Source organism: Odocoileus virginianus, chromosome 17 (assembly GCF_023699985.2).
Source record: "Odocoileus virginianus isolate 20LAN1187 ecotype Illinois chromosome 17, Ovbor_1.2, whole genome shotgun sequence".
In the NCBI taxonomy this organism is placed as follows: Eukaryota; Metazoa; Chordata; class Mammalia; order Artiodactyla; family Cervidae; genus Odocoileus; species Odocoileus virginianus.
In genome coordinates this window covers 30640420-30662221 of record NC_069690.1, presented here as the reverse complement: position 1 = coordinate 30662221, position 21802 = coordinate 30640420, and the positions used below count along the sequence as shown (strand labels likewise).

Here is a 21802-nt window from a genome sequence, read left to right as displayed (position 1 = left end):
TTCAGGTACCACAGACAGAGGCTGCATCCACTCTGCTCTCCTTCTCTTTAAACAAACCAGGTGCAGAAGGCAAAGTGAGCTGGTTCTAAACGTCCAGAGGCCAGAAGTCACGGCTCAATCCATCTTTAGAAGCCGGGAGATACACAAGGCTGTGCCAGGCTGAACAAGTCTCTCCAACCAAGGAAAACAGGCTGATAAATTAGTCCTGGAAGCCACAGAGCGGAGCCCCCAAGAATCAACTCAATAGGCTGCCTCCTCTTCTAGTTCATTAACTATTTGAGATTACCATCGTGTGGGGAGTTGCCTCTCGGCTGGAAATTAAATTAGCCTGACTATAAACCAGGAATGTCGAGTGGAAAGTATCTGATGAGCCATCCTGGGGAAAAAAAAACTCCACCACCCAACACCACTCCCCAAGCAGCTTACTCCCACCCTCCCAGCTGGGCCCTCCGGTGCAGTGCCTTTTCTGAACAATGAGGAAAACAACGCAGCCAAAGGGGCAAGACTACTTTCTTGGTTTTGGTTTTCGGAGAAAAGCACAGTTCACCTGGGCTGCTCCTAGGGAAATAACGAAAGAGGTGGCTTCATGAGACGACACAGTCAGGAACGTAGCATTCAGAAAGAGACAGGGTAAGAAGTGTGCAGATTAGAAAGAAAGAAAGATTAGAGAGGCAGGGGAGGGTGAGGAGGGAGAGGATAAACACACACGCAACTAGCATCCTCGGGGATGCTCCGTGCACAGTCGTCTGCTCAGTGAGGGGGCAGCAGGTCCTGCCTGTACCTTCACAACAGGTGTGTGCTTGCAAAGCCACCTCGTAATTACCGGGTTTGGCATTTGGGCGCTGGCAGCCAGGTCCGCGCAGATCCTAAGATTTCAGGAACCAGCCTCTGCAGGGCTGTTCCTGCCGTGGGTCCGTGAGCCGAGAAGTAGAATTTCTAATTACATGGCTTTGGGCTTTACCCTAATGACAGGCTCCATCCAGGCAGGCAAAAAGCCCGCAGCTCAGAGGATATAGGTCTTCAAGCTCATCCTGAGAGGCTTCTAACGCTTGCCTTTTTTTTTTCTGGATGGCATCTTCTCTGATCGCCAGCAAAACAATTCCTGTTTCATACTATTGAGCGGCACCTTGTAAATACCTCTTCCAAGCTGAAATACTTGACAGAGAGGAAAAGAAAGATGCATGATAAACTGTGCTACTTGCCCCCTGCTTGTTAAAGACTCACTCACCAAAGATCTCAGTCCCCTTGATGGTGTTTTCCTCGCCTTCCTTTCTCCTCTGCTGGTCCTTCCCTCACCCATGACACTTTTTCACACAAGCCTCACTGTGTCCCCACGTGTGTTCCTTCTGCCAAGAAGACCTCCTTCCTTACTTGGTCTGCACACAAACTCTATTCATCCATCAAACCCCCCATCAAAACCCTCCTCTCTGAAGCCTTTCCAGGGAAGATCCTTCCCCACTTGGATTTAATCACTCCTTCTTCTGCAATATTTCTTTGCCTTGAGCATCCTTCTCTTTTTGCCTGCATCACACATGACTGTATTTAGCCACCTCACCCCCAGCCTTTGCTCGCACACTCTATACCCAATATCCACATCGTAGGCTAAGCCTTGTCCCCGCCCTCATTTACAGAGCCCCCAGCGGGCACCGCTTCACACTAAGAACAAGGCTAAGAACACAGAGAGCTTCCTCTCTGCCCCTAACCTGCACTCTTTCTTTGGTCTCTGATCACAGTGGCTGCTCACAGGGGCCTGCTCCTGTCGCCAGGGACCCCAGATATCCTTTCTCTTCCTCCAGGTCTCTGCCCAACATCACTCCTTTAAAAAGGCCTAAAATAGCCCTTTTCTCCCATCATCCTCTCCCCCACAACTCTCCATCCCCTCTCTGTTTTACATCTCTTCATGGCTCCTATCACTGCAGGGGATCTTCTATTTCTAGTAGTTTGCTTGCATATCGGCCCCTCGCCCATCTCCCTAGTAGAATGTAAGCGACAGGAAGGCAGGATCAGTGCTGACAAAATAGGCATTCAATAATATTTGTGAGGTCAATAAGTGCTGCATCCACAGAGCCTGGCACGGAATAGCTGCTCAGCAAATTAATAAAATCAATATGCAACTCTAAGGAACAAAGCTGACATCTGTGGCCATTCTAAACCGGGGACACCACGAGCTAAGTGAAACCAACTGGATTTGTCTGCAATTCTCTGTCCCCATAGCTGGTTTTCAAAGGACACAACCCACAGGATTTATGCTGATGTTGTTCAGTTGCCAAGTCATGTCCGACTCTCTGCAACCCCGTGGACTGCAGCACTACGGGCTCCCCTGTCCTTCACTATCTCCCGAAGCTTGCTCAAACTCATGTCTATCGAGTCAGTGATGCCATCCAACCATCTCATCCTCGTTGCCCCTTTCTCCTCCCGTCCTCAACCTTCCCCAGCATCAGGGTCTTTTCCAGTGAGTCAGTTCTTCGCATCAGGTGGCCAAAGCATTGGAGCTTCAGCTTCAGCATCAGGTTTGTGGGGATACCCCTCATGCCTGCCACCCCCAGGTTGTCCTCTTGAGAGATTTCACTGAGGAAAGAGAAGCCAAAGGATTTTAGAGTCAAGACAGAACAACCCCAAATCTAAGTTAGAATGTAATCGACAAGCAACCAGCAGCCGGAAAATTCTTCAAGGAGGTCACGTGCTATAAATGAGTGGGGCTGAAGTGAATGATGCTGTCCCCCGAGAGCATCTTTCCCTGCTGCCCAGACCTCCACTGTCCACTAGCACTGGGTCCACAGCTCCAGCATTTGGGACCTGCCTCCCATCTGCCACAGCTAGAGGGTGAGCAACCATGGAGGATACACGCCCCTGCGTGCCAAGCCCTGGCACTTCCCATCCCCCAATGAAGAGTCCCCCAAAGACACCATCTGGGGTAGGATGAGGTGGCTTTGATCAGGGTCCTCAAAACAAATGCAAGCTTGAGTCTCGGGGAAACTGGCATTCATCCTCCCTCCTGCACAAATGCTCCTTTAACAGAACACAAAAAAAAGCCACCAGTCTGTTCCCTACTTCTGTTTCCAGCTGGGGCTGGAAGAAAACAACCCTAAAAATAACCACAAGTGACAGAACATCCCCCCAGAGGGGATGGATGGAGAGTGACAGAACATCCCCCCAGAGGGGATGGATGGAGAGAGACAGGGCTGGGGCACAGGGCCCGACACTGGTCACGCTGGCAGCCCCCTTACCCAGAGCCCCTGGCCACACTCTCCTGGATCCACCCCATGACCTCTGGCTCTGGTTCTTCTAAACTGAAATATTCAGCCTCTGGATCAGGGAAATGCAATTCTAAGCCAGGCTTGATCAATAACTCCCACCACTTTTATAAGCCAAGATGGGCCACTCCCAAGTTTAACTGAGTTCCTCCACGGTAAGTGGTGGGAATAGGACTATATCACTTTGGGGACACTGGCAACCAGGAGCCCAGAGTGCTTCTCTTGGATCTGCCCAGGTTCTGAGACAATGGCCAGGGTCAGCCCTGCCCGGCAGGGCCAGGGAGCAGGGGCCACGTGGCATCCTCTCCTGGCTTCCTCTGCTTGCTCAGAACCTCACCCCAGAGGAATGACAGGGCTGCCCCCGCTGCAGAACCAGGGACCAGAGGAGGGGCCAGACAGCTCTGCCCGTGGGCTGCGGCCATCTGTTCCTTCCCCACATCTGCAGCCCAGTTGGGACTTGGGAAGAAGGGCTGTCTTTCCCCCAGAGCCCTTTGGGACAGTCATCCAAGTCCCCAGAGATGAATGCTGGGTTCTGTCCTTCCTCCTAAGCACCACGGAGACACAGGCTCGTCCTGGAATTCCAAGAGCCTCGCACAAACCATCCAGTGGGGTTGGTTGTGTGTTGTCCACCCCAGAAAACCATCCATACACATTTCTTGCTTTTTCTGCCTTGGAAAGACCACATCGTTTCATTTTCCTTAAAAATACATTAATATGATTCAAATGCATAATTTGTATAAAATCTGAATTTCTTCAGTGTGGGAGGCTCTGTTTGCCCCAAAATCTCCCAGTGAGTTGAAGGCCCAGCTTCAACAAAACACTCTGCCTCTGAGCCAGCTTCCTGCACCCTCTCCCCATCCCTGATATGTCCATAGCACTCGACCAGGCCTTGTTCTGGGCCTTTTCACAGAGCGGCTCTACTCTGAATGCTTTCTGGGATAATCAGCCAGCAAACTCCTATGCATACATCAAAGCCCAGCTCAATGGTGACCTCTCCTTTGGGCCTTCTTCTCTCTGCTCCTCTGGCATTTCTCGTTTTGTTCTATGTTATCTATCACTACAACCCATTGCATAAGACCATGAGCTCCCTGAAGTGACTGACAACAATTTAACATCTGATTTTCCAAGTACTTTCACACCTCTTGGCCCATCCCAGTTGTTCCAAACCATCTGGTGGATGCAATCAAATCACGAAGGAAGTCCCATTAGGACGGCCACCCAGATGCTTGGGTCACGACTTGGCAGGAAGGCTGTGTCATTACTGCCTGATGCTCACAGCCCCATAGAAAGAAAAGGTGGGTATTAAGTGTCCTGGTAAAAGATACGTAACTTTATAGGAAAGGAAGTGTGATAAGAGTGAAAAGCTAGTCAAGAATACACCATTGAGGACCCCACTATGGTGTGAAACTGTTCACCTCCAGACCGTGGGAAATGCCCTAGCCAGACTTCTCCCCCACCTCCAGGCGGGGTGAGGGGGCCACGCACACAGGCACTCGGATTTCACCCAAGACGAGGAGGGGTCCTTGCTCAGTGCATCAGGAGATAACAAAGTCATTGGAGCAAGCAGAGCGCATGGAGGGAAATGCAGATCCATCCTCTTGTAACCCAAGGTTTGTACCAATAGGGAAACTAATCCCCATCTCACTCCATAAAAGGTCCCACTCATCTCCCTTGCCAGCGACATCCAATCTGAAAGTTTCCTTCATTTCCAGTGCTGTGACACCAAAGAACACTTCTAAGTGTTCCCCCCTTGGCCCGGACACAAAGAGGGGAAAATGCATGTTAAGGAAAAAAGGCTATTGGCTTTGTTTGCGGCTCAAGGCTGCCAGTGTTTCCACTTGGCCCTGCAGTTACTTCTCAGGCTTCTGTGCAGGGAGAGCAGTCAGCCTGGAGTGATGGTAACACAGATGGAGACCCCGGGGGCGACCCTGGACCAGGCAGGGTGCAAAACAGCCTCACCCCTTTGCCCAGCATCATCAGACATCCTGCTCTGTATAAACAGCACAGAGACGAGCCCTTACCTTTGAAAACAGACATCATAAGCTTCTTGGAAAGCTGAACCGGCAATTAGCCTGCTGAGGGCACAGTGATGGAAGCTGGCGAAAGAAGTTGGTAGCCAGACCCAACTGTGAGACAATAAGGAACAGTGTGGACTGTGTTCAAGGGAGGGACAGATGCCTGCCCCACCCCAGTTCAGACTCAGCTGTTCTTCAGCTGCTGCCGTGAGGAAGGCAAGCCCGGAACTGTCAGATCCTTCATCAAAAACAGAAAACGGGGTGGGAGGATAGACTAGGAATTTGGAATTGATATGTACACACTGCTATATTTATTTTTCTAAAGGGAAGGGCTTTTGGGGGAGCATTGTTTTGGCTGTGCTGGATCTTCATTGCTGTGTGTGGGCTTTCTCTAGTTGTGGCGAGCGGGGGCTGCTCTCTAGTTGGGGTGCGCAGGCTTCTCACTGCAGTGCCTTCTCTTGTTGTGGAGCATCAGCTCTAAGCAGCTTAGCCACCCCGCGGCATGTGGGATCTTCCTGGACCAGGGATTGAACCCGTGTTCCCTGCATTTAGCAGGTGGATTCTTAACCACTGGACCACCAGGGAAGTCCCCCACTGCTATATTTAAAATAGATAACCAAAAGACTTAGTATATATCACAGGGAACTCTGTTCAACACTGTGTAATAACCTAAATGGGAAAAGAATTTGAAAAAGAATAGGTACATGTATATGTATAACCGAATCATTATGTATACCTAAAACTAACACATCATTGTTAACACATTGTTAACACATCAACTATGCTCCAATATAAAGTAAAAATTAAAAGAAAAGAAAATCTGCATTTGTATGTGCAATCCCCAAATCTGTCAACATCGGCAATGAATTTGCATGTTTTTAAAACACTAAAAACATTGCCGACAAAGGTCTGTATAGTCGAAGTTATGCTTTCTCTGGTAGTCATGTATGGATGTGAGAGTTGGACTATACAGAAAGCTGAGTGCCGAAGAATGGATGCTTTTGAAGTGTGGTGTTAGAGAAGACTCTTGAGAGTCCCTTGGACAGCAAGATCAAACCAGTCTATCCTAAAGATAATCAGTCCTGAATATTCATTGGAAGGACTGATGTTGAAGCTGAAACTCCAATACTCTGGCCACCTGATGTGAAGAACTGACTCATTAATGCTGTGAAAGATTGAAGACAAGAGGAGAAGGGGACAACAGAGGATGAGATGGTTGGATGGCATCACCGACTCAACAGGCATGAGCCTGAGTAAGCTCCAAGAGTTCGTGATGGACAGGGAAGCTCAGCATACTGCAGTCCATGGGGTCACAGAGTTGGACATGACTGAGCAACTGAACTGAACTGTGATAAATATTCATTCAAGGATTTAATTTAAGTCCATCAACAGGTGAACCAATCAGTAGTGGTGAGAGGTGGACAGTGGTCATCCCTAAGACAGGGACAGTGTTCAGAAGGAAGTATGGGTGTGGCCCTGGGGACTCTGGAACCACCATTACACAGGGATGTGGCTTGTGAAATTCATCAGGGTGCACACTTAATGATCGGTACACTTTTTCATAGGCATATGAACAAAAGTTACCAAAGAAATACATATATATGTATACATGTGTGTGCTAAGTTGCTTCAGTTATATCCGACTCTTTGAGACCCCATAGACTATAGCCCCCCAGCCTCCTCTGTCCATGGGGATTCTCCAGACAAGAATACTTGAGTAAGTTGTCATGCCCTCCTCCAGGGGATCTTCTCAACCCAGGGATAGAACCCACATCTTCTGTGGTTCCTGCACTGGCAGGTGAGTTCTTTACTACTAGAGCCACCTGGCAAGACTAAGTATGTATATGTATATATACACATATATATAGGTCAGATATACAGATAAAATTTATTTTCTTTAAATATTATTTTCTTCAAATAATATAGAAAAGAGAGTACACTTCCTGCAAAGAATGGAGGGATGTTTTAGATAAAGTATACAGGAAACAAGGCCATGCAGAGAGGTGGCTGAAACAGCAGAATTCCTTTAGGTGCTTCAATTTCTATACAGTCTCTCCCAATGTTGGGGTTGGGGTGAGATGTGTTGACAGGTTCTTGCAGGCAGGGGATGTCATTCAGAAGGATCAATGCACATGGCAGTCCTGGCATGGGTCAGGGGTGGTGACAGCAGGGTTAATGACCTGAAGAGTAAGGTCCAAGTTCTTTGTGGAGGGTAGGAACTCCATGGGCCAGGGATGCTCTGGGGGAGGACCTTCTCCTGCCAGCTACTGGGGATGATACACAACAGGGAGTGTGCAGAGCGGGGATAAGGGTGGTTAGGTGTCAGATGATGCGGTAGCAGGAGATCACAGAGGGTTTCAGTGTCATCTTGAGAACTAAGAACCTGAGTGTCCTGCTCGTGGTGGGCAGCTTCCAGGAACAGGTGAGAGAAAGAGATGGGCTGGTGAATGAAGACATGGAGGGGAGCTGAGGTCAGAAAAGGGGCATCACAGAGATACAGATCTTATCTCGGAAGGAAGGGCACGGGGGATGATGCCAGAGGCTGGGGTCAGTGCAGGGGTGACATGCATGAAATCCACCAGCACCCATGCAAATGTCTTTGCAACAGACACAAGGCTGAGACTGAGCATAAATTGGGGCAGAAAAAGAGGAAAAAAAATTTAATCTTGGTGACACTTTAATATAGAAAAACCTGTGTTTGGAGTGGGGTGGGTAGAAAGAAACAACAAAGGACAGGGCTTAATCTGCTCCAGAAGGAATGTCCTGTTGCATTTCAGCCCGGGAGAGAAGCTCCGAGTTGTGGAGTTTGAAGGGCCCTCAAGGAGGCCTTGGGTTCAAGGGGCTGAGCCACCTACAGACAGGTGGATGACCATGGCCATCTCTGTGAGCGCTCCTTTCCTCCTCTGCAGACTGGGGGAAATCACACAGGAAACAGGCTGCTAAAGATGAAACGGGCTACAACCACTGGCCAGCATGCAGCGCACCTTGCTCGCTAAGGAGGGGCTGTTTCCCCGCCTTCTGTGCCACCTCGTAACGCACATCCCCTCTCCTTCCTTCTTCTCAGCTTTCTCTGGGACATCCCAGAAAAGTGAAATACAAAATCACATTTCTTAATTTTCACTATTTTATTACACACTCCTTTGTCTCCTTCCAAAGGTTTTTAGATGTATTAGTGGTTCAACAGGACTAATGGTTTTTGCCCTGAACTTGCTCTGACAGCTCTTTGAACCTGTAGATTTTACTTCACTGACAAACATGGGCCCCTCAAGGACAAGCTCATGTCTCTTGATCTTCCCTGGGGCCTCAAGTGCTGCCTGGGAAAGCCCTTGATAAAAGTGCTCAAACAGGGCATTTTAAGGGCACTGATACGGTTCTGCTGTTGTTGAGTCACTAAGTCATGTCCGACTCTTTTTGACCACATAGATTGCACCACACCAGGCTTCCCTGTCCTTCACTATCTCCCGGAGTTTGCTCAAACTCATATCCACTGATGCTGTTGTGTAAGATGGATATGTCTCATTATATACTTGTCAAAAGCCATAAAATGTGTAACATCAGAAGTGAATCCTGATGCAAACTAAGGATTTTGGACAATGATGGTTCATCAGTGGGAACAAAGGTGCAGCTCTGGGGCTGCAGGTTGATGGTGGGTGGAGTGTGTGGTGCTTGTGAAAGGCAGGGCGTATACAGTGTTTTCACTCAATTTCACTGTGAATCTAAAACTGCTCTAAAAAATAGACTATGTATATATTGTTAAAAGGAAGTACTCAACCAGGACTTCCCTGGTGGTCCAGAAGTTAAGTCCACACTTGCACAGCAGGGGCATGGGTTCAATCCCTAGTCAGGGAACTAAGATCTCACATGCCGCAGTGTGGCAAATAAACAAATAAATAAATGCAAGCTCTCTCTATATATATATAAAGTAAGTGCCGTGGCTTAGTGGTAAAGAATCCACCTGCCAATGCAGGAAATGAGGCTGAAGCTGCAGGCTCGATCTGGAATATCATCTGGAATAGGAAATAGCAACCCACTCCAGGATTCTTGCCTAAGAAAAGCCTTGGGCAGAGGAGCCTAGTTGGCCACAGTCCCTGGGGTCAAAAAGAGTCAGACACAACTTAGCGATTAAACAACAATGAAGTGTTTGCTGGGTGAGTTTTTTTAAAAGGTACACATGATTTATAAGAATGTATTATTCATTGACCATGTAGTAGTAGTGCATGCTCAGTCGTGTCCGACTCTTTTCGACCCTGTGGACTGTAAGCCCATCTGGCTCCTCTCTCCATGTAATTATTTAGGCAAGAATACTGGAGTGGATTGCCATTTCCTTTTCCAGGGGATCTTCCCAACCCAGGGATTGAACCTGCATCTCTTGTGTCTCCTGAATTGGCAGGCAAAATCTTTACCACAAGTGCCACCTGGGAAACCCTCACTGACAATAGAAAAAGACTTAAAATGGTCACCTTTCCCTTCTTCCAATAAGCATTTCAAGTCCATGACAATGTGAGGAGAGCTCCTTACCTTGCTCTCCTACCCCGGATCACACACACATACTTGGGCATCTATAAACACTCTTTGCTGGGAAAGGATGTCTGTATCTTTGTGGATCTGTGTTAACTGCAGAACCAGCACATGCTAAGTGCCTGGAGAATGAAACAGTCAGAGCAAGGACCAGCATACGAGTAGAACGGCTGGGCATGCTGAGCCAGGGTGCCTTTCCAGTGAGGGGGCAGGGTTTCCAGCCAGAAGGAGAAGGACTAGTAGGGAGAGACCTTTTAGCTGGGGATGAGGGAGAGGCACCAGGAGTGATGTGTAGGTTACCTTTCTCTGTCAGCTGAGTGTGTGGTCTCCCTCAGGAAGATTACTTTAATGGACATGTGGGCCAAGTTCTGTGTTCTTTCAGCATCTCCTGTGGCAGTAAGCAATGTCCTAAATGAGTTCCTGCCCTTTTAGGACAGGTCATCTCCTGCACCTTGGAAAAAACTTTCAGGACAAAGCTGTGTGCGCTCAGTCCTGTCCGACTCTTTGCGACCTCATGGGGTGTAGCCCACTAGCTCCTATGTCCATGGAATCTTCCAGGCAAGAACACTGGAGTGGGTTGCCATTTCCTTTTCCAAGGGACCTTCCTGACCTGTATCTCTTACATCTCCTGCATTGGCAGGCAGATTCTTTACCAACCGCGCACCACCTGGGAAAGCCAAAGCTGCCCTCATCCAAACCCACAGCAGAATTCTCAGTGCCACCGTGTAAAGCTCATCCCGAGAGGAGCTCAGATTCTGCCTGAACAAGGGAGGGTCAGCTTATTAGTGCCGCCCCCCCTCCCCCGATGCCCGCCGGTGTGGCTGGAGGAGCAAAAATGCAGCTTTCAGACTGTCGGTGAAGACATTCCTTCCCCTTAGAGGCAGAGGCAGCTGCAGGCTGCGGGCACGGGTCAGAAAGACCGAGGGCGCCTGGGACAGCGTGTCTCCGGGGACCCCAAGGGCGCCGCGGGGATGGGCTGGGGAGGACGGGCCCTGCCCTCTGCAGCAGAGACCCAGGATTCGCAAGAGGGGCTGAGAATTACTGGCTTTTCCTTGCCCTCCTCTCCTGTCCGTTGGAGTCTTCTCCACCATTCCTCTTCATCCTGTCACTTAAAGGGTCACATTATAGAAATGAACCTCCTTTTGGCTTTCTACGTGCTGAATTGCATTTTAAGTATCCCTTATAGAAGTCAGTGAACTGAGGATTACATATTTCTTTCCCACCCTAGCCCATCCCACCCCCAAAAGAGAAAGGTGAGGAGTGGTAGTGAGGAGGAGAAAGCAAAGAACCATGCAGGTTGAAAACGGTCCCACTCTCTTCCCTACCCACAATAAGGCCCTAAAAAGACAAAGCTTCCACACCCAGATCTACAGAATTCATTCATTCAGACGCACGTCCGACATCGCGGACGCAGGAAAGGCAGACTCAGACTCCGGCGTCCTCACTGCTCCACCCAACAGAGGCAAACGTTCAAAGAGACACAGATCAGCAGAGAAGCCCAGTTTGTAAAGCGGCTCACAGCATCCGCGAAGCTCGCAGGAAGGATGCGCAGCAGCGAGGAAGCCCAGCCCGGCCCAGCCGCGCCCCGCCCGCCCCACTCTGGGCGGGGCCATCCCTAAGGCGGGCTACCATTGGCCTCCCGGCTCCCGCTCGGGCCAATCAGCGTAGGGCCAGGCCCGCCGGCACCACCCCCTGCGAGCGCGGGATGCTTGACCCAGCTGCGCCCAACAGGTGAGGCCCGAGCGCGGCGTCTCGGCTGGTCACGTGGCCGCGGCCGGCGACCCGCGGGGCCGAGAGGCAGCCGGGCCGCGGGCCCCGCCCCCGACACGAGGCGGCGCCGCCATCTGCTTCCTCCGACCAGATGCGGGGGTCCCACGCGACCCAGGGGCCGTGCGCTCTAGTCCCCGAGGCCAGCGGACGGAGGAGCCGCGTCTCGCGCCCTTGACTGCTCATCACCCACCCCCTCTAGATCTGGGGTCTCCGCGCAAACGCCCCTATGGCTTCCAGAGTAGACACGTGGCCTGTCGGGCCTGCTGGGACTTGTTGGCCACTTCTGTCACCAGACCCTCCCTCCCGCCCCCATTCATTATGTCGAGTGTGCCTGAAAAATCTTCTCTTCCCAATGTATAAGTACCTTTTTTCCTCCCACTCTCCATTTGTAGCCCCAAGCTTCATGTTGCCCATAACTATCTTTCCACATTTTGTGAGTTTCTAAGCAAGTATAATCCTGTTAAGTGTTGTGAGGCAAAGATCTGGGGGAAAAAAAACAACAGGAATTCTGGATCATGTGCCCCCAAGTTGCCTGATGAACGCATATGGCATCATTCACATCTACTCAAAGGGTAGTTTAAAAGAAGTGACCCCTTGGCAATAGTCTAGCTTGGACTGAAATGCAGTGTACAAAAATTAGAGTCTTAACACATTTGCTATAGTTAGGACAAAAATATTTTGTGCCAAGAGTTTATCTGTTCTGTAACAAATGTATCAACTTATAGTCACAGCAAATTCTTGTCCACACACACACACACACACACTTTTAAAATGCAACAGAAAATATAAATGCCTTGCTGGCAGTACTCTTTATGCCAGCTCTTTCTCTCCAGACCTGGACTCATTATTTTTAAAAGCAGTTCTCTTTGGGACGCAACAAACTGCATTTCAGCTTTGCAATTTAAAAATGCTTCATACTTGACACAGTGAAGCACAATTTTTTAATGCCCCGGTAAACTCAGGCTACTTTTAATATTTTTCAAGTCGCAAAACTGGTATTTAAGGGAAGAATTTCAGATATAATATAAAGGAAACCAATGTCACTCATCTCCATACGGAGAAAATTAATGGGGGATTTTATAAGCATTAGACCTATTTTCACAGTCTTTTGACTGGAACGAAAATTGTTTATTAACATATCAGTAAGCTGGTAATTGCTCCTCACATCCTAAACTTTCCCCCAAATCTAAAATCTGAAAGAAAAAGCAACATACACTAATATCAGTTTTATTTGATGTTAATTTTATTTTGGTATAGTTTGAGAAGAATAGGAGAGTTCTAACAAGGTCATCTTTTAAATATATATATATATATATTTTAAAGTTTTACGTTCTATTCCCGAAGAGTTTTCAAAGATATCAGTATCTTATTTCTTTTTGGTCATGGTAAATGTTTTCATTTGAGGTAGGCAGCATATTGTATTCATTACCCTTGAAAATATGCCACATACTTGGGGAATTCATTTTGCTGAGATGCCTGACTATCCCAACAGCTTAGCACTGAAATTTCCCTTACTATCTGGAATCACTGACTGTTAAAAGAGGGAAGTAGCACCCTATTTGGGAACTAAGTCTATTCACAGCAAAAGAAGTGCTCATTATGCTGTGCCTCCAGACTGGACATTTTGTGTTTCTGTCAATCAACTTAATTTCCATGTTCACAGAATTGAGAGCATAGAGTATTCAAAAACTCTGACATCCAAAGCCATAGGCAGGCAGCCCTGGTCATGTATTTCAGTCCTGAAGCTTTACATAAATGCCTTTTTTTTTTTTTTTAATTCTTGGCGTGCTTTTAATTCTAGATAATTTTGGTGATTCAAAGAGTCATCTCATATAATCAGAAAACCTTATGTCCTACAACATTTTCAACAAAACAGTACATCAGCATATATATCTGGAGTGAGGTTTTTGTGGCATATTGATTTTTCAAATGTTTGATAGTTTGATTTTTCAAACTATCTAAAAGTTTTCCTTCAGACAAAAAATAATAACAGCAAAGCAGAAAAAAAAAAACCCAGAAGCTTGTGATGGGTTACTTTAAAAAATATCTAGCAATAAATATAACTTTAGCTGGGAAAAATATCTTTTATATATAAAAGATATTTATATTTATAAAAGATAAGTATTTATAAATATTAGTCTACATTAAGTTGAAAATTTTCAATAATCTGGCTCCATTAAAAAAGTAAAATCTAGTTTAGTAGCTTAGTCAAATTGCAGTATTCTGATACATTATTTTTAATGACGTGGGTTGCAACCTGATTTTTAGAGACGAGTTCAATAATAGCATATCATTTGGAAAATAATAAGTGTAATTTAATTCATGAACTTCAGCATTTTATTTACCTAAAACAAATAGGTTGCTATTTAATATTGACTATTTTATTAACCCAGAGCATCTGGGAAAACACTTATGATTAGGTTAATTTATGTTATATTTTCCCCTCAACTTGTAAAAGATTAATCAACCATTTTATGGTCTAATTTAGGTGCCTAATTGAAAACAGAGTCCAACACATGCTACACTGTCTTGCTAATAAATCTTGACAGCTTTGTAACAAGATGGTTTGTATTTCAAATTGTTGCATATAAATGTAGATTTCTGATCTTCACTCAGCAGCTTGAAGTGAGCTGCATATTTGATTTAAACTCGTGGAATGAAAAAATGCAATTACTTCAAAAAAGATTATCCCCAATCAGGTCTTATCTTAAAGTTCCCTTAGGGAAGACAGAAACAGTCTTGGCCACCAAGTTTCTGAAAACAGACTAGATAAAGAGGGGAGAAATTAGTTTTCTCAGCATTTGTTAAATTTAAAATGTAGGGAAAGTTGCTATTTTCAGGTATAAGCTTTCCAGACAGAGATTTCTGAAGTTACTGGGTTTTAGATTCTAAAACTAAAGCACTCTACTCAAAATGTAAGTTTTGTAATGGTCTTCTGGTTAAGAAGTCCATGTTTTCAGTCTTGATTTGAACCACTGTACTTTTTTAAATGAATAAATTCATTCCAGGAGTTTCTGGAACATCTCATTTAACCCTGTGTTCTCCCACGTCTGCCAGCCTTAAAAGAGGACAAATGGAGGAGAATAAATTTACTCTCAGTGGGGACACTTGCCATGTTTTCTCAGTCTTTATGCTTGGGGATATTTTTGTCATTTTAATGACTCCATTGATTCTCACTGTCTGGTGCAGGCAGAGAAAGGAAACTGCTCGGGTAATGTAATTACCCTCACTCTGGTTATAAACCAACTTTGGACGTCCTTACTATTACTGTCCTGTTCTGGAACTGGTCTTCTTTTACGCTGAATGAGAAAGTGAGCAACCCTCATTGAGGTCACTGGAGGTACAACAGAAAACTCAAACCCTTAAAAAAAAACACAAAACTCAGCAACTCAGTTATGAATTCATCATATATGACCAATGTCACGTTTTATCACTTAAACAAGGGAGAATGGCACAGAGTGACCTCTGGAGCAGAACTGCCTGGGTTGGTGTATCAGCTTTGCCACTTTCTAGCTGTGAGACCTCGGGCCAGTGTCTTAACCTCTCTGTGCCTGTGTTTCCTCATCTGCAAAAGTACAGACTTCCCAGGATCATGATGAGGATTAAATTTGCTAATCCTGTAAAACCTGACACAGGTCCTAGCACATAGGGAAAATATTCAGTAAGTGTTAGCTGCCAACCTTAGTAAATTACACACACACTGCACTTTTGTTTTAATGTGGCCACAGCATTAAAGTGTCAGTTTAGTTTTTATAGCCAAACATGGAAAGAAGAGTCTAGGTGGAAAGTCTAAGGAATATTTCTATATATTAAAGAAAAAAATAGTTACACCATATTTGGCTAACTTAAATCCCAAACTGAGGTCATTCAAATTTGTGACAATCTACGAAGCCTAAGCCAAATCAAAAAGAAAAACTTATTAAAGAATGTATATACTTAATTTTGGGCTTCCCTGGTGGCTCAGATGATAAAGAATCTGCCTGGATGAGGACGATTCCCTGGAGAAGGAAATGGCTACCGACTCTAGTATTCCTGCCTGGGAAATCCCATGGACAGAGGATCCTGGAGGGTTACAGTCCATGGGGTTGCAAAGAGCCAGACAGGGCTGACCGACTGGTCACAGTTTAAATCAATGTTGAAAGCCTAAATGTACCATCTTGGCAAGTATGAGGTTCTCTTGAACCACCTGTCTCTGTTTTTCAAACACTATCACCCCCTGCAACAGAAGGTAAGGGCGTTTCACCAGAAGTCCTGCTAAGCCCCTCCCGTGGGATCCTCATAAGTACCTGCTAAATTAGGGAGGCCAGATTCAAGAGTAAGCTGAGTGATGAACTGGAAAAGTAAACCCAGAAGAGTATGCATCCCCGACTAAAACAAACTCTGAGGTTGAAGGGCAGCAGTGAAGAAAGCGGTGACTAAGCACGCACCGCACGAACGACGTGGCAAACTTGGCGGATGGCAGGTCACCTCCGCATCGCCACCACTGTGGGCTCCATGCCACCACGATCCCGCCTGTTGGGGCTGATGGTGTCTCATTTTGCCACGTGAAAGGAACTACAATCAACTTGGGAGCCTTCAAGCAAATCTGCCTAGGCCTTGGGTTACCGGTTAGGCCGGCACCCGGGCTGTGTATCAATCCCTGAAATTTACTAACTGCTAGCTCAGACTCAGGCAGAATCTCCTTCTCCAACCCATGACCGATGTTGACCCTTGGATTCAACCATCCATCCTTGCCTTCAGAATGTCTCCCCTGTTTCCTATTTTCCAGCTTTGAGGATTTGTTTTAACTACTTGTTTCTGAACTGAAACGCTGGCTAATTATTATTTATACTCTTCTTCAATCCAGTGTCTGATGGCATAGACGGAGCCGAGCAGAGCTCCTCTAGCGAGCAGCAGACTGGGGCCCGCGGACAGAACTCCGAGAGGCAGGGCAAGAAGCGGGGTTTACTCCCTGGACACCGATTTTAGGAAAAGCCTTCTGGGTTAGGCTTCTTCTCCCGGTGTGGTCGGTTTTTCAAGTTAAAACGGCCGCCTTCAAAATAATTAAGTCCACACATTTGCGCAGACATTCAGAATATTCCAAGTTAATTTAAAAGTTGTAAGTAAGCAGATGGCATTGAAAAGATTCCTTAATCCACTAACCCTGCGGCCACGCCCCGCGCGAATCGAGGCAGCCCTGGAACCCAGCTTTAGGGGTGAGCTGCGACGTTTAGAGTTCGCTCCTCGCGCCGCGTTCCGCGGGGTCATCGCCGCGAGCGCTGGGCCTCCGGGCCGGACAGTTCGGCCCATCAGTGTAGCGAGGTGACTGTGGGGGGAGAAGGCACTTCCCGCCCGCCCCCTCTACCCCCTCCCGCCTCGAGGCCCGGCGAAGCCCCCGCGCCCCCCAGGTCCAGCCGCCCCGGGGGCCACGATACTAGCGGCTGCAGGCGCGCGGCCAGCCTTTCCAGGGCGACTTCGTTCTTTATTCAGCAGTTTGAGTCAATCAAAAGGAACGTGGCAGGTGGAGGGCGGCCGCCCAGGAGCCTGCGCGAGTCTTCCTGTGGGGATTTCCACTGCCTGCCCAGGTGCTGCTGGAACCGCCCGACTTTAAGGATTCATTTCTTTTCCTGCCAGTTCCTCCCAGCCCGGCCCCCGGCGCGTCTGATCTCCGAAAACGCCAGACTGCCTCTGGCCTCCGAAGGATTCTACCTGGAGGGCGCTAGTAACAAGCCTGCCAGTCCGGGCTCCCGGAATCGTTATCCCCCAGGAGGAGGCGCGGTGGTGGCTGGAATAATGACAACAATACAGTCGATGACAATAGCCGGCAATTAGCGCGGCCCCCATCTGCCAGCCAGGCACCCGCACGCGCCGGCGCAGTCGCTCCTCCGCGCGCCACCCGGAGCGCAGGTGAGGGCGCCGAGGACCCCTGCTAGCTGCCGGGGTCGGGACGAGCATCCAGGCGCCGGGCTCCAGAGCCACCATTCGCAACAACCGGTGTCCAGGGCTTGGGGACGGTGGGAAGGGTGACGGTTACGGCTGGCTAAACCTCGAGATTTGGGCAACTCCTGACAATAATAAAAATGTTAGGACAAAAGGGAGGGGGAGGGCGAGGCTGGGGAGAGAGCGGTTTTAATCCGCTCGGCCAGCCCCCTTTTATCTTTCGAGCTCTCCCGGTCCCCAAAGAGGGGATGGGGGCAGGGATGGGGTTTGGTTCGATTCTCCTCTTTTGTTTTCCGAAATCTCCAGTCTCTTGCAGGCTGATTGGGCCTGGAGCGGTGCCGGCGAGTCAAGGGAGTTATGTTTGTGGGGGTCTGAGGTAGTGACCGGGGAGAAGGGCCGGACCTCTGGTTGGCGACGAGACTTCCCGAGGCTGGAGTCTGGACCCCTTGCTCACCCGAGCCTCACCGGAAACTCAACCAACCCAACAGCTCACCCCCAAAGACTGCGGGAGACCTTGGTAAGAGGTCGTGATTATGACTCCCGGAGGGAGGTGGGGGACAATGTCCCTTTGGAACCGCACCCATAAGCCGACCCGAGAACCGAGTTTACGGAAGCCCACGCAACCCGCATTTCTCAAATCCATGCACCCAGAATATTCTTTGCACCCCGGCGCGTCAAGGGTCCGCGGAGACACGCGTCCCTCCCCCGGGTCTCTCAGCGCCCGGGCCGGGGAGGCGGAAACCGGTGGGCCGTGCCCCCAGCGCCGGGAAGCCTTCAAAGCTGCGCGCCTCCCGTCGGCTGCAGTGCGCGCCTTTGCCCGACAGGGACCAGCACCGCTCCACGCGCCGCGCGCCTGCCCGCTCGCCCTCCGCAGCCCAAGCTGCCGGGCCGCGAGCGGTCTGACCCCCTTAGGAAAGTGAACGGACTCCCCGAGGCCTGCTCAGCACGGCGTCGCTCCCACCCCATCCCCATCCGGACAGCAGAAGCTGCTCTAGAAGTTGGTCTGGGGCGGAGACCGTCCCGGATCCGAGAGGAAAAATAAAACACGAGATTCGTTTGGGAGGCGGCCACCGTTAGAGGGTTGCGCTCTTTTCTGAGCACCTTCCCAGTGGCTGGCCTCCATCCTGAGGAAAGATCGCCGGATTAATCCCTGGGCACTGTGGGCCGCTGAGCCGCCAGATATTGTGAAGTGTCTCCAGACTGGGGAGAGAGCGGAGCCCAGCGCACCCCGTACGGCGCTGTGGGGCAGCACCGCGCGGTCGTCGCTCGACTCCCCTTCCCGCCCGGGTGGTCTGAAGTTGTACCCCTGTCAGTTCCCTCGTGCATGCCACGTCCGCGTCCTCTCCCCGTCAGGATCGCGGCTGGAGCCCCTGGCCCTTCCCGGGACACTCACCGGTACCAGGCGAGGCCCTTGTCGTAGCTGCGGTCGAAAAAGTGGGGCTCTGCGCCCACGGCGCGCACGTCGGGGTGCACGCGCAGGAACTCCAGCAGCGCCCGCGTGCCGCCCTTCTTCACGCCGATGATGATGGCCTGCGGCAGCTGCTTGCTCCCGGACCCGCTGAAGAAGCTAGAGATGGGGCTGGGGGAGTCCGGCGTCTCGGGGCTCTGCTCCTCCTGGCTCGCGGCGCCTTCGGCCATCTCTCCGCCCGCAGCCGACTGGGTGGCTGGCGCCGCCGGGAACGGGAGCCTCTGGGGAGGCCCGTCGGGACCCGGGACCGGCGGGGCGTGGGCGGCGCGGGACCCGGAGCCCAGCAGCAGCAGCCCGGGCGCGGCGGCGCAGGAGCCGGCGCAAGAGTAGACGAGCAAGTAGAGCCAGACGCAGAGCATGGCGAACAGCAGCGCGAGCCTCCTCCTCACCGGCGGCGGGGGCGGCGGCGGCTGCGGCAGGAGCCGGCCGGGGACATCGAGGCAGGACCGGCCGCCGCTCAGGCTCTGCCCCATGCGCTGCCCGCGCGCGCAGCGAGGGGCATGGCTCAGCACATGGCGCAGGGCCCGCGGGAGCAGGGAGCGCGGCGAGAGTTCCCTGGACGCCGGGCGGTTCGGCTTATTGGCCCCGCGCGCCCGCGGTCGCCGCTGTTGCTCTGCCCCAGGTGGCGGCGGCAGCTGCACGGCCGGCAGCTTTTGACATGTTGCCGGGAGGAGCCACAACTGGAACGAAGGTCGGGTGGTGGCAACTGCCGGCCTGGGGCTGCGACGCCGCGCTCGGGGCCGGCAGAGTTCCGCCCTCCGGCGTCCCCACCCCTCCGGACTGTGCGCGCCGCACGGCCGCTCGCCGGGGCTGCCTCGTCGCGGTCCTGTGAACCGAGCTCTGAGCGCAGCCCCGGCGCTTCCCCCGCGGAGGCTGCGAAGGAGGACTGCGCAGGAAGAGCGCCGGAGACCGAGGCAGAGTGGGCGGGCCCGGCCACCGGGAGTGATGGGTCGCTCCACCTACCAGAAACCCGAGGCGCCATGCAAATCCCGCCGCTTAGCTGAGGGTTCGGCAGCCAACCAGCTCCCGGAACATGGGGGTGTGGAAAGGATTTGGGGGCGGTGGAGAGCAATCGGGGGATTCTATTGGATGAGAGACAAGGGGCGGGCCTGGAGGGGCGGAACCAGGGGCTGGTGACAGGCGCAGCTGGGAGGAAGGATGCTGGAGAGACCTCGCACGCAGGCGAAGCACCGACCCTGCGATCCCTGCACCTCGCCGCCCGCGCGCACTTCCGCACTCGCTCCCGAGGAGCCGGGCTCGGCTGCATTTGCCCTGTGTGCGGACACGCGTCCCCATGCAGATGGTTCGCGGGCGGGATCGTGGTGTGTGCGCGCGTTAGAAGTAGGGAAGGGGTGGAAGCGCGAGAGTCTGGCGGGAGATGCCAGCCCACCTCGCGCCGGGACTCGGAGGGGGGCCCTTCCGGAACTGGCATGGTTTAGGAAGTTTAAGTGGAAAACGCTGTCGAACTTTTTTCTTTTTTTTTTTTTTAAAGTCTTCTTACTCTTTGCTGGGAGTTGTTCTCTCCCGGGCAGCAGGTTAACGCGATCGATGGATCGTTAGATAGTTCCTGAGGAACTGTCCTTAATAAAAATTCTTCCCTGGCTTCCCCAAGTGCTGGTGAAAGGTCGGGAGAAATTAACATGGAGTTAAAGGCTATGGGAATTTTTCCCGGCGCCGAAAAGTGAGTGTGAAAGTTTTGTGCGGATATGAGTTGTTGGGGACGTTGGAAAACGTTCTCTTCCCTTCCCATGAATAAATATCAAAGCCAACATTCGTCTGCATCAGAAGTCGGTTTGATTTGCTGACCTGTTCCACCAAGTATTAGGTGTTTTTTCTATGCCAAAAGTCAACTCGGAGCAAATCGATCCCGGAGTTGCACTTAAAGTCCGCTCCAAGTCTCTTTCCAAGAGTTTCCTCCGTAGAGTGACCAGTCCCGGCCTGGCGGCGGCCTCGCTGCTGCATTGATGCGCCGCGTTCCGGTTGGAAGCTTCGGTTCTCCCCGGCGGCACTCAGGAAGTTCTGGATGAGAAGACTCGGCCCCAGAGGGGTCAGCGGGCCTCCCACGCTTGGCCCCGCGTGGTTCCGGGACAGAACCTTCCTTCCGATCCCGACCTCCACGCGGCCCCAGGCTGAGCGCGGCCCCCGCTGCCTTCCCAGTGCGCGCGGGCGGGCGGCGGAACCGCCGAGCCCCGGTCCCCCTGCCGCGCTGTCCCCTCCCGAGGAAGTTCCCCGAGTCCCGTAGTCTCGCCGCGGGTCCTGTTCCCCTCCGCCGGGAACACACCGAGGACGCCCCTCGGTCGTGAGCTTCTGAAGTTGGAAAGTCTGCTGGAGAGCGGGAGCGGCGACCCCGGAGGGTTCGGGTGACCCTGCGGCCCCCACCCGGCCCCCAGGCCCAGTTGTGCTCCGGGCGACCTCCTGGTAACTCTGGAGCCCAAGACATTTTCTAGTAGAGTGGCTGCGGCGGAAGTAATTTAGGAAGAAGATTCCTCCCCCCTTTTATATTCTCAGGGAAATTTTATTCCCAGCGCTCCTTTCCCCTCTCCGTCGGAAGTGACTTATCTCGCCTTACTTTTTAATTACATTAATTTATTACTAATTTATTTTAAAGTTCTGAAACATGAGAGTGTATTTCTGAGCATTAGCTTAGGCCAACTTTTTCTTTTTTTAAGCAAGAGGGAAAATCTTAGTGTCTCCGAAGCATTTCCTCAAATTCATATTATTTCGGGAAATGAAGTCACTATATTCTAGGCGGCTTTGAATTTGTGGACGTCTGTGGATTTGGGGGTGGGTGATAGTGGTTTATGGTTTGTGCGTGTTCACACGAACTGTAGCTACCACATGGCTAACTTTGGGCGTGGT

General features: G+C 50.7%; 1 protein-coding gene across 1 annotated transcript in view; it reads right to left on the bottom strand.

Annotated features, from left to right (window-relative positions):
* LOC110127765 (heparan sulfate glucosamine 3-O-sulfotransferase 3B1) overlaps nt 1-19842 on the bottom strand; it is a 43361-nt gene extending 23519 nt beyond the window's left edge. Inside the window, exon 1 of the mRNA XM_020878122.2 lies at nt 18869-19842. Coding sequence (XP_020733781.1) covers nt 18869-19416 — 548 coding nt within the window. The 5' untranslated portion in view covers nt 19417-19842. The remainder of the gene's footprint in view (nt 1-18868) is intronic.
* Nucleotides 19843-21802: the final 1960 nt, after the last annotated feature.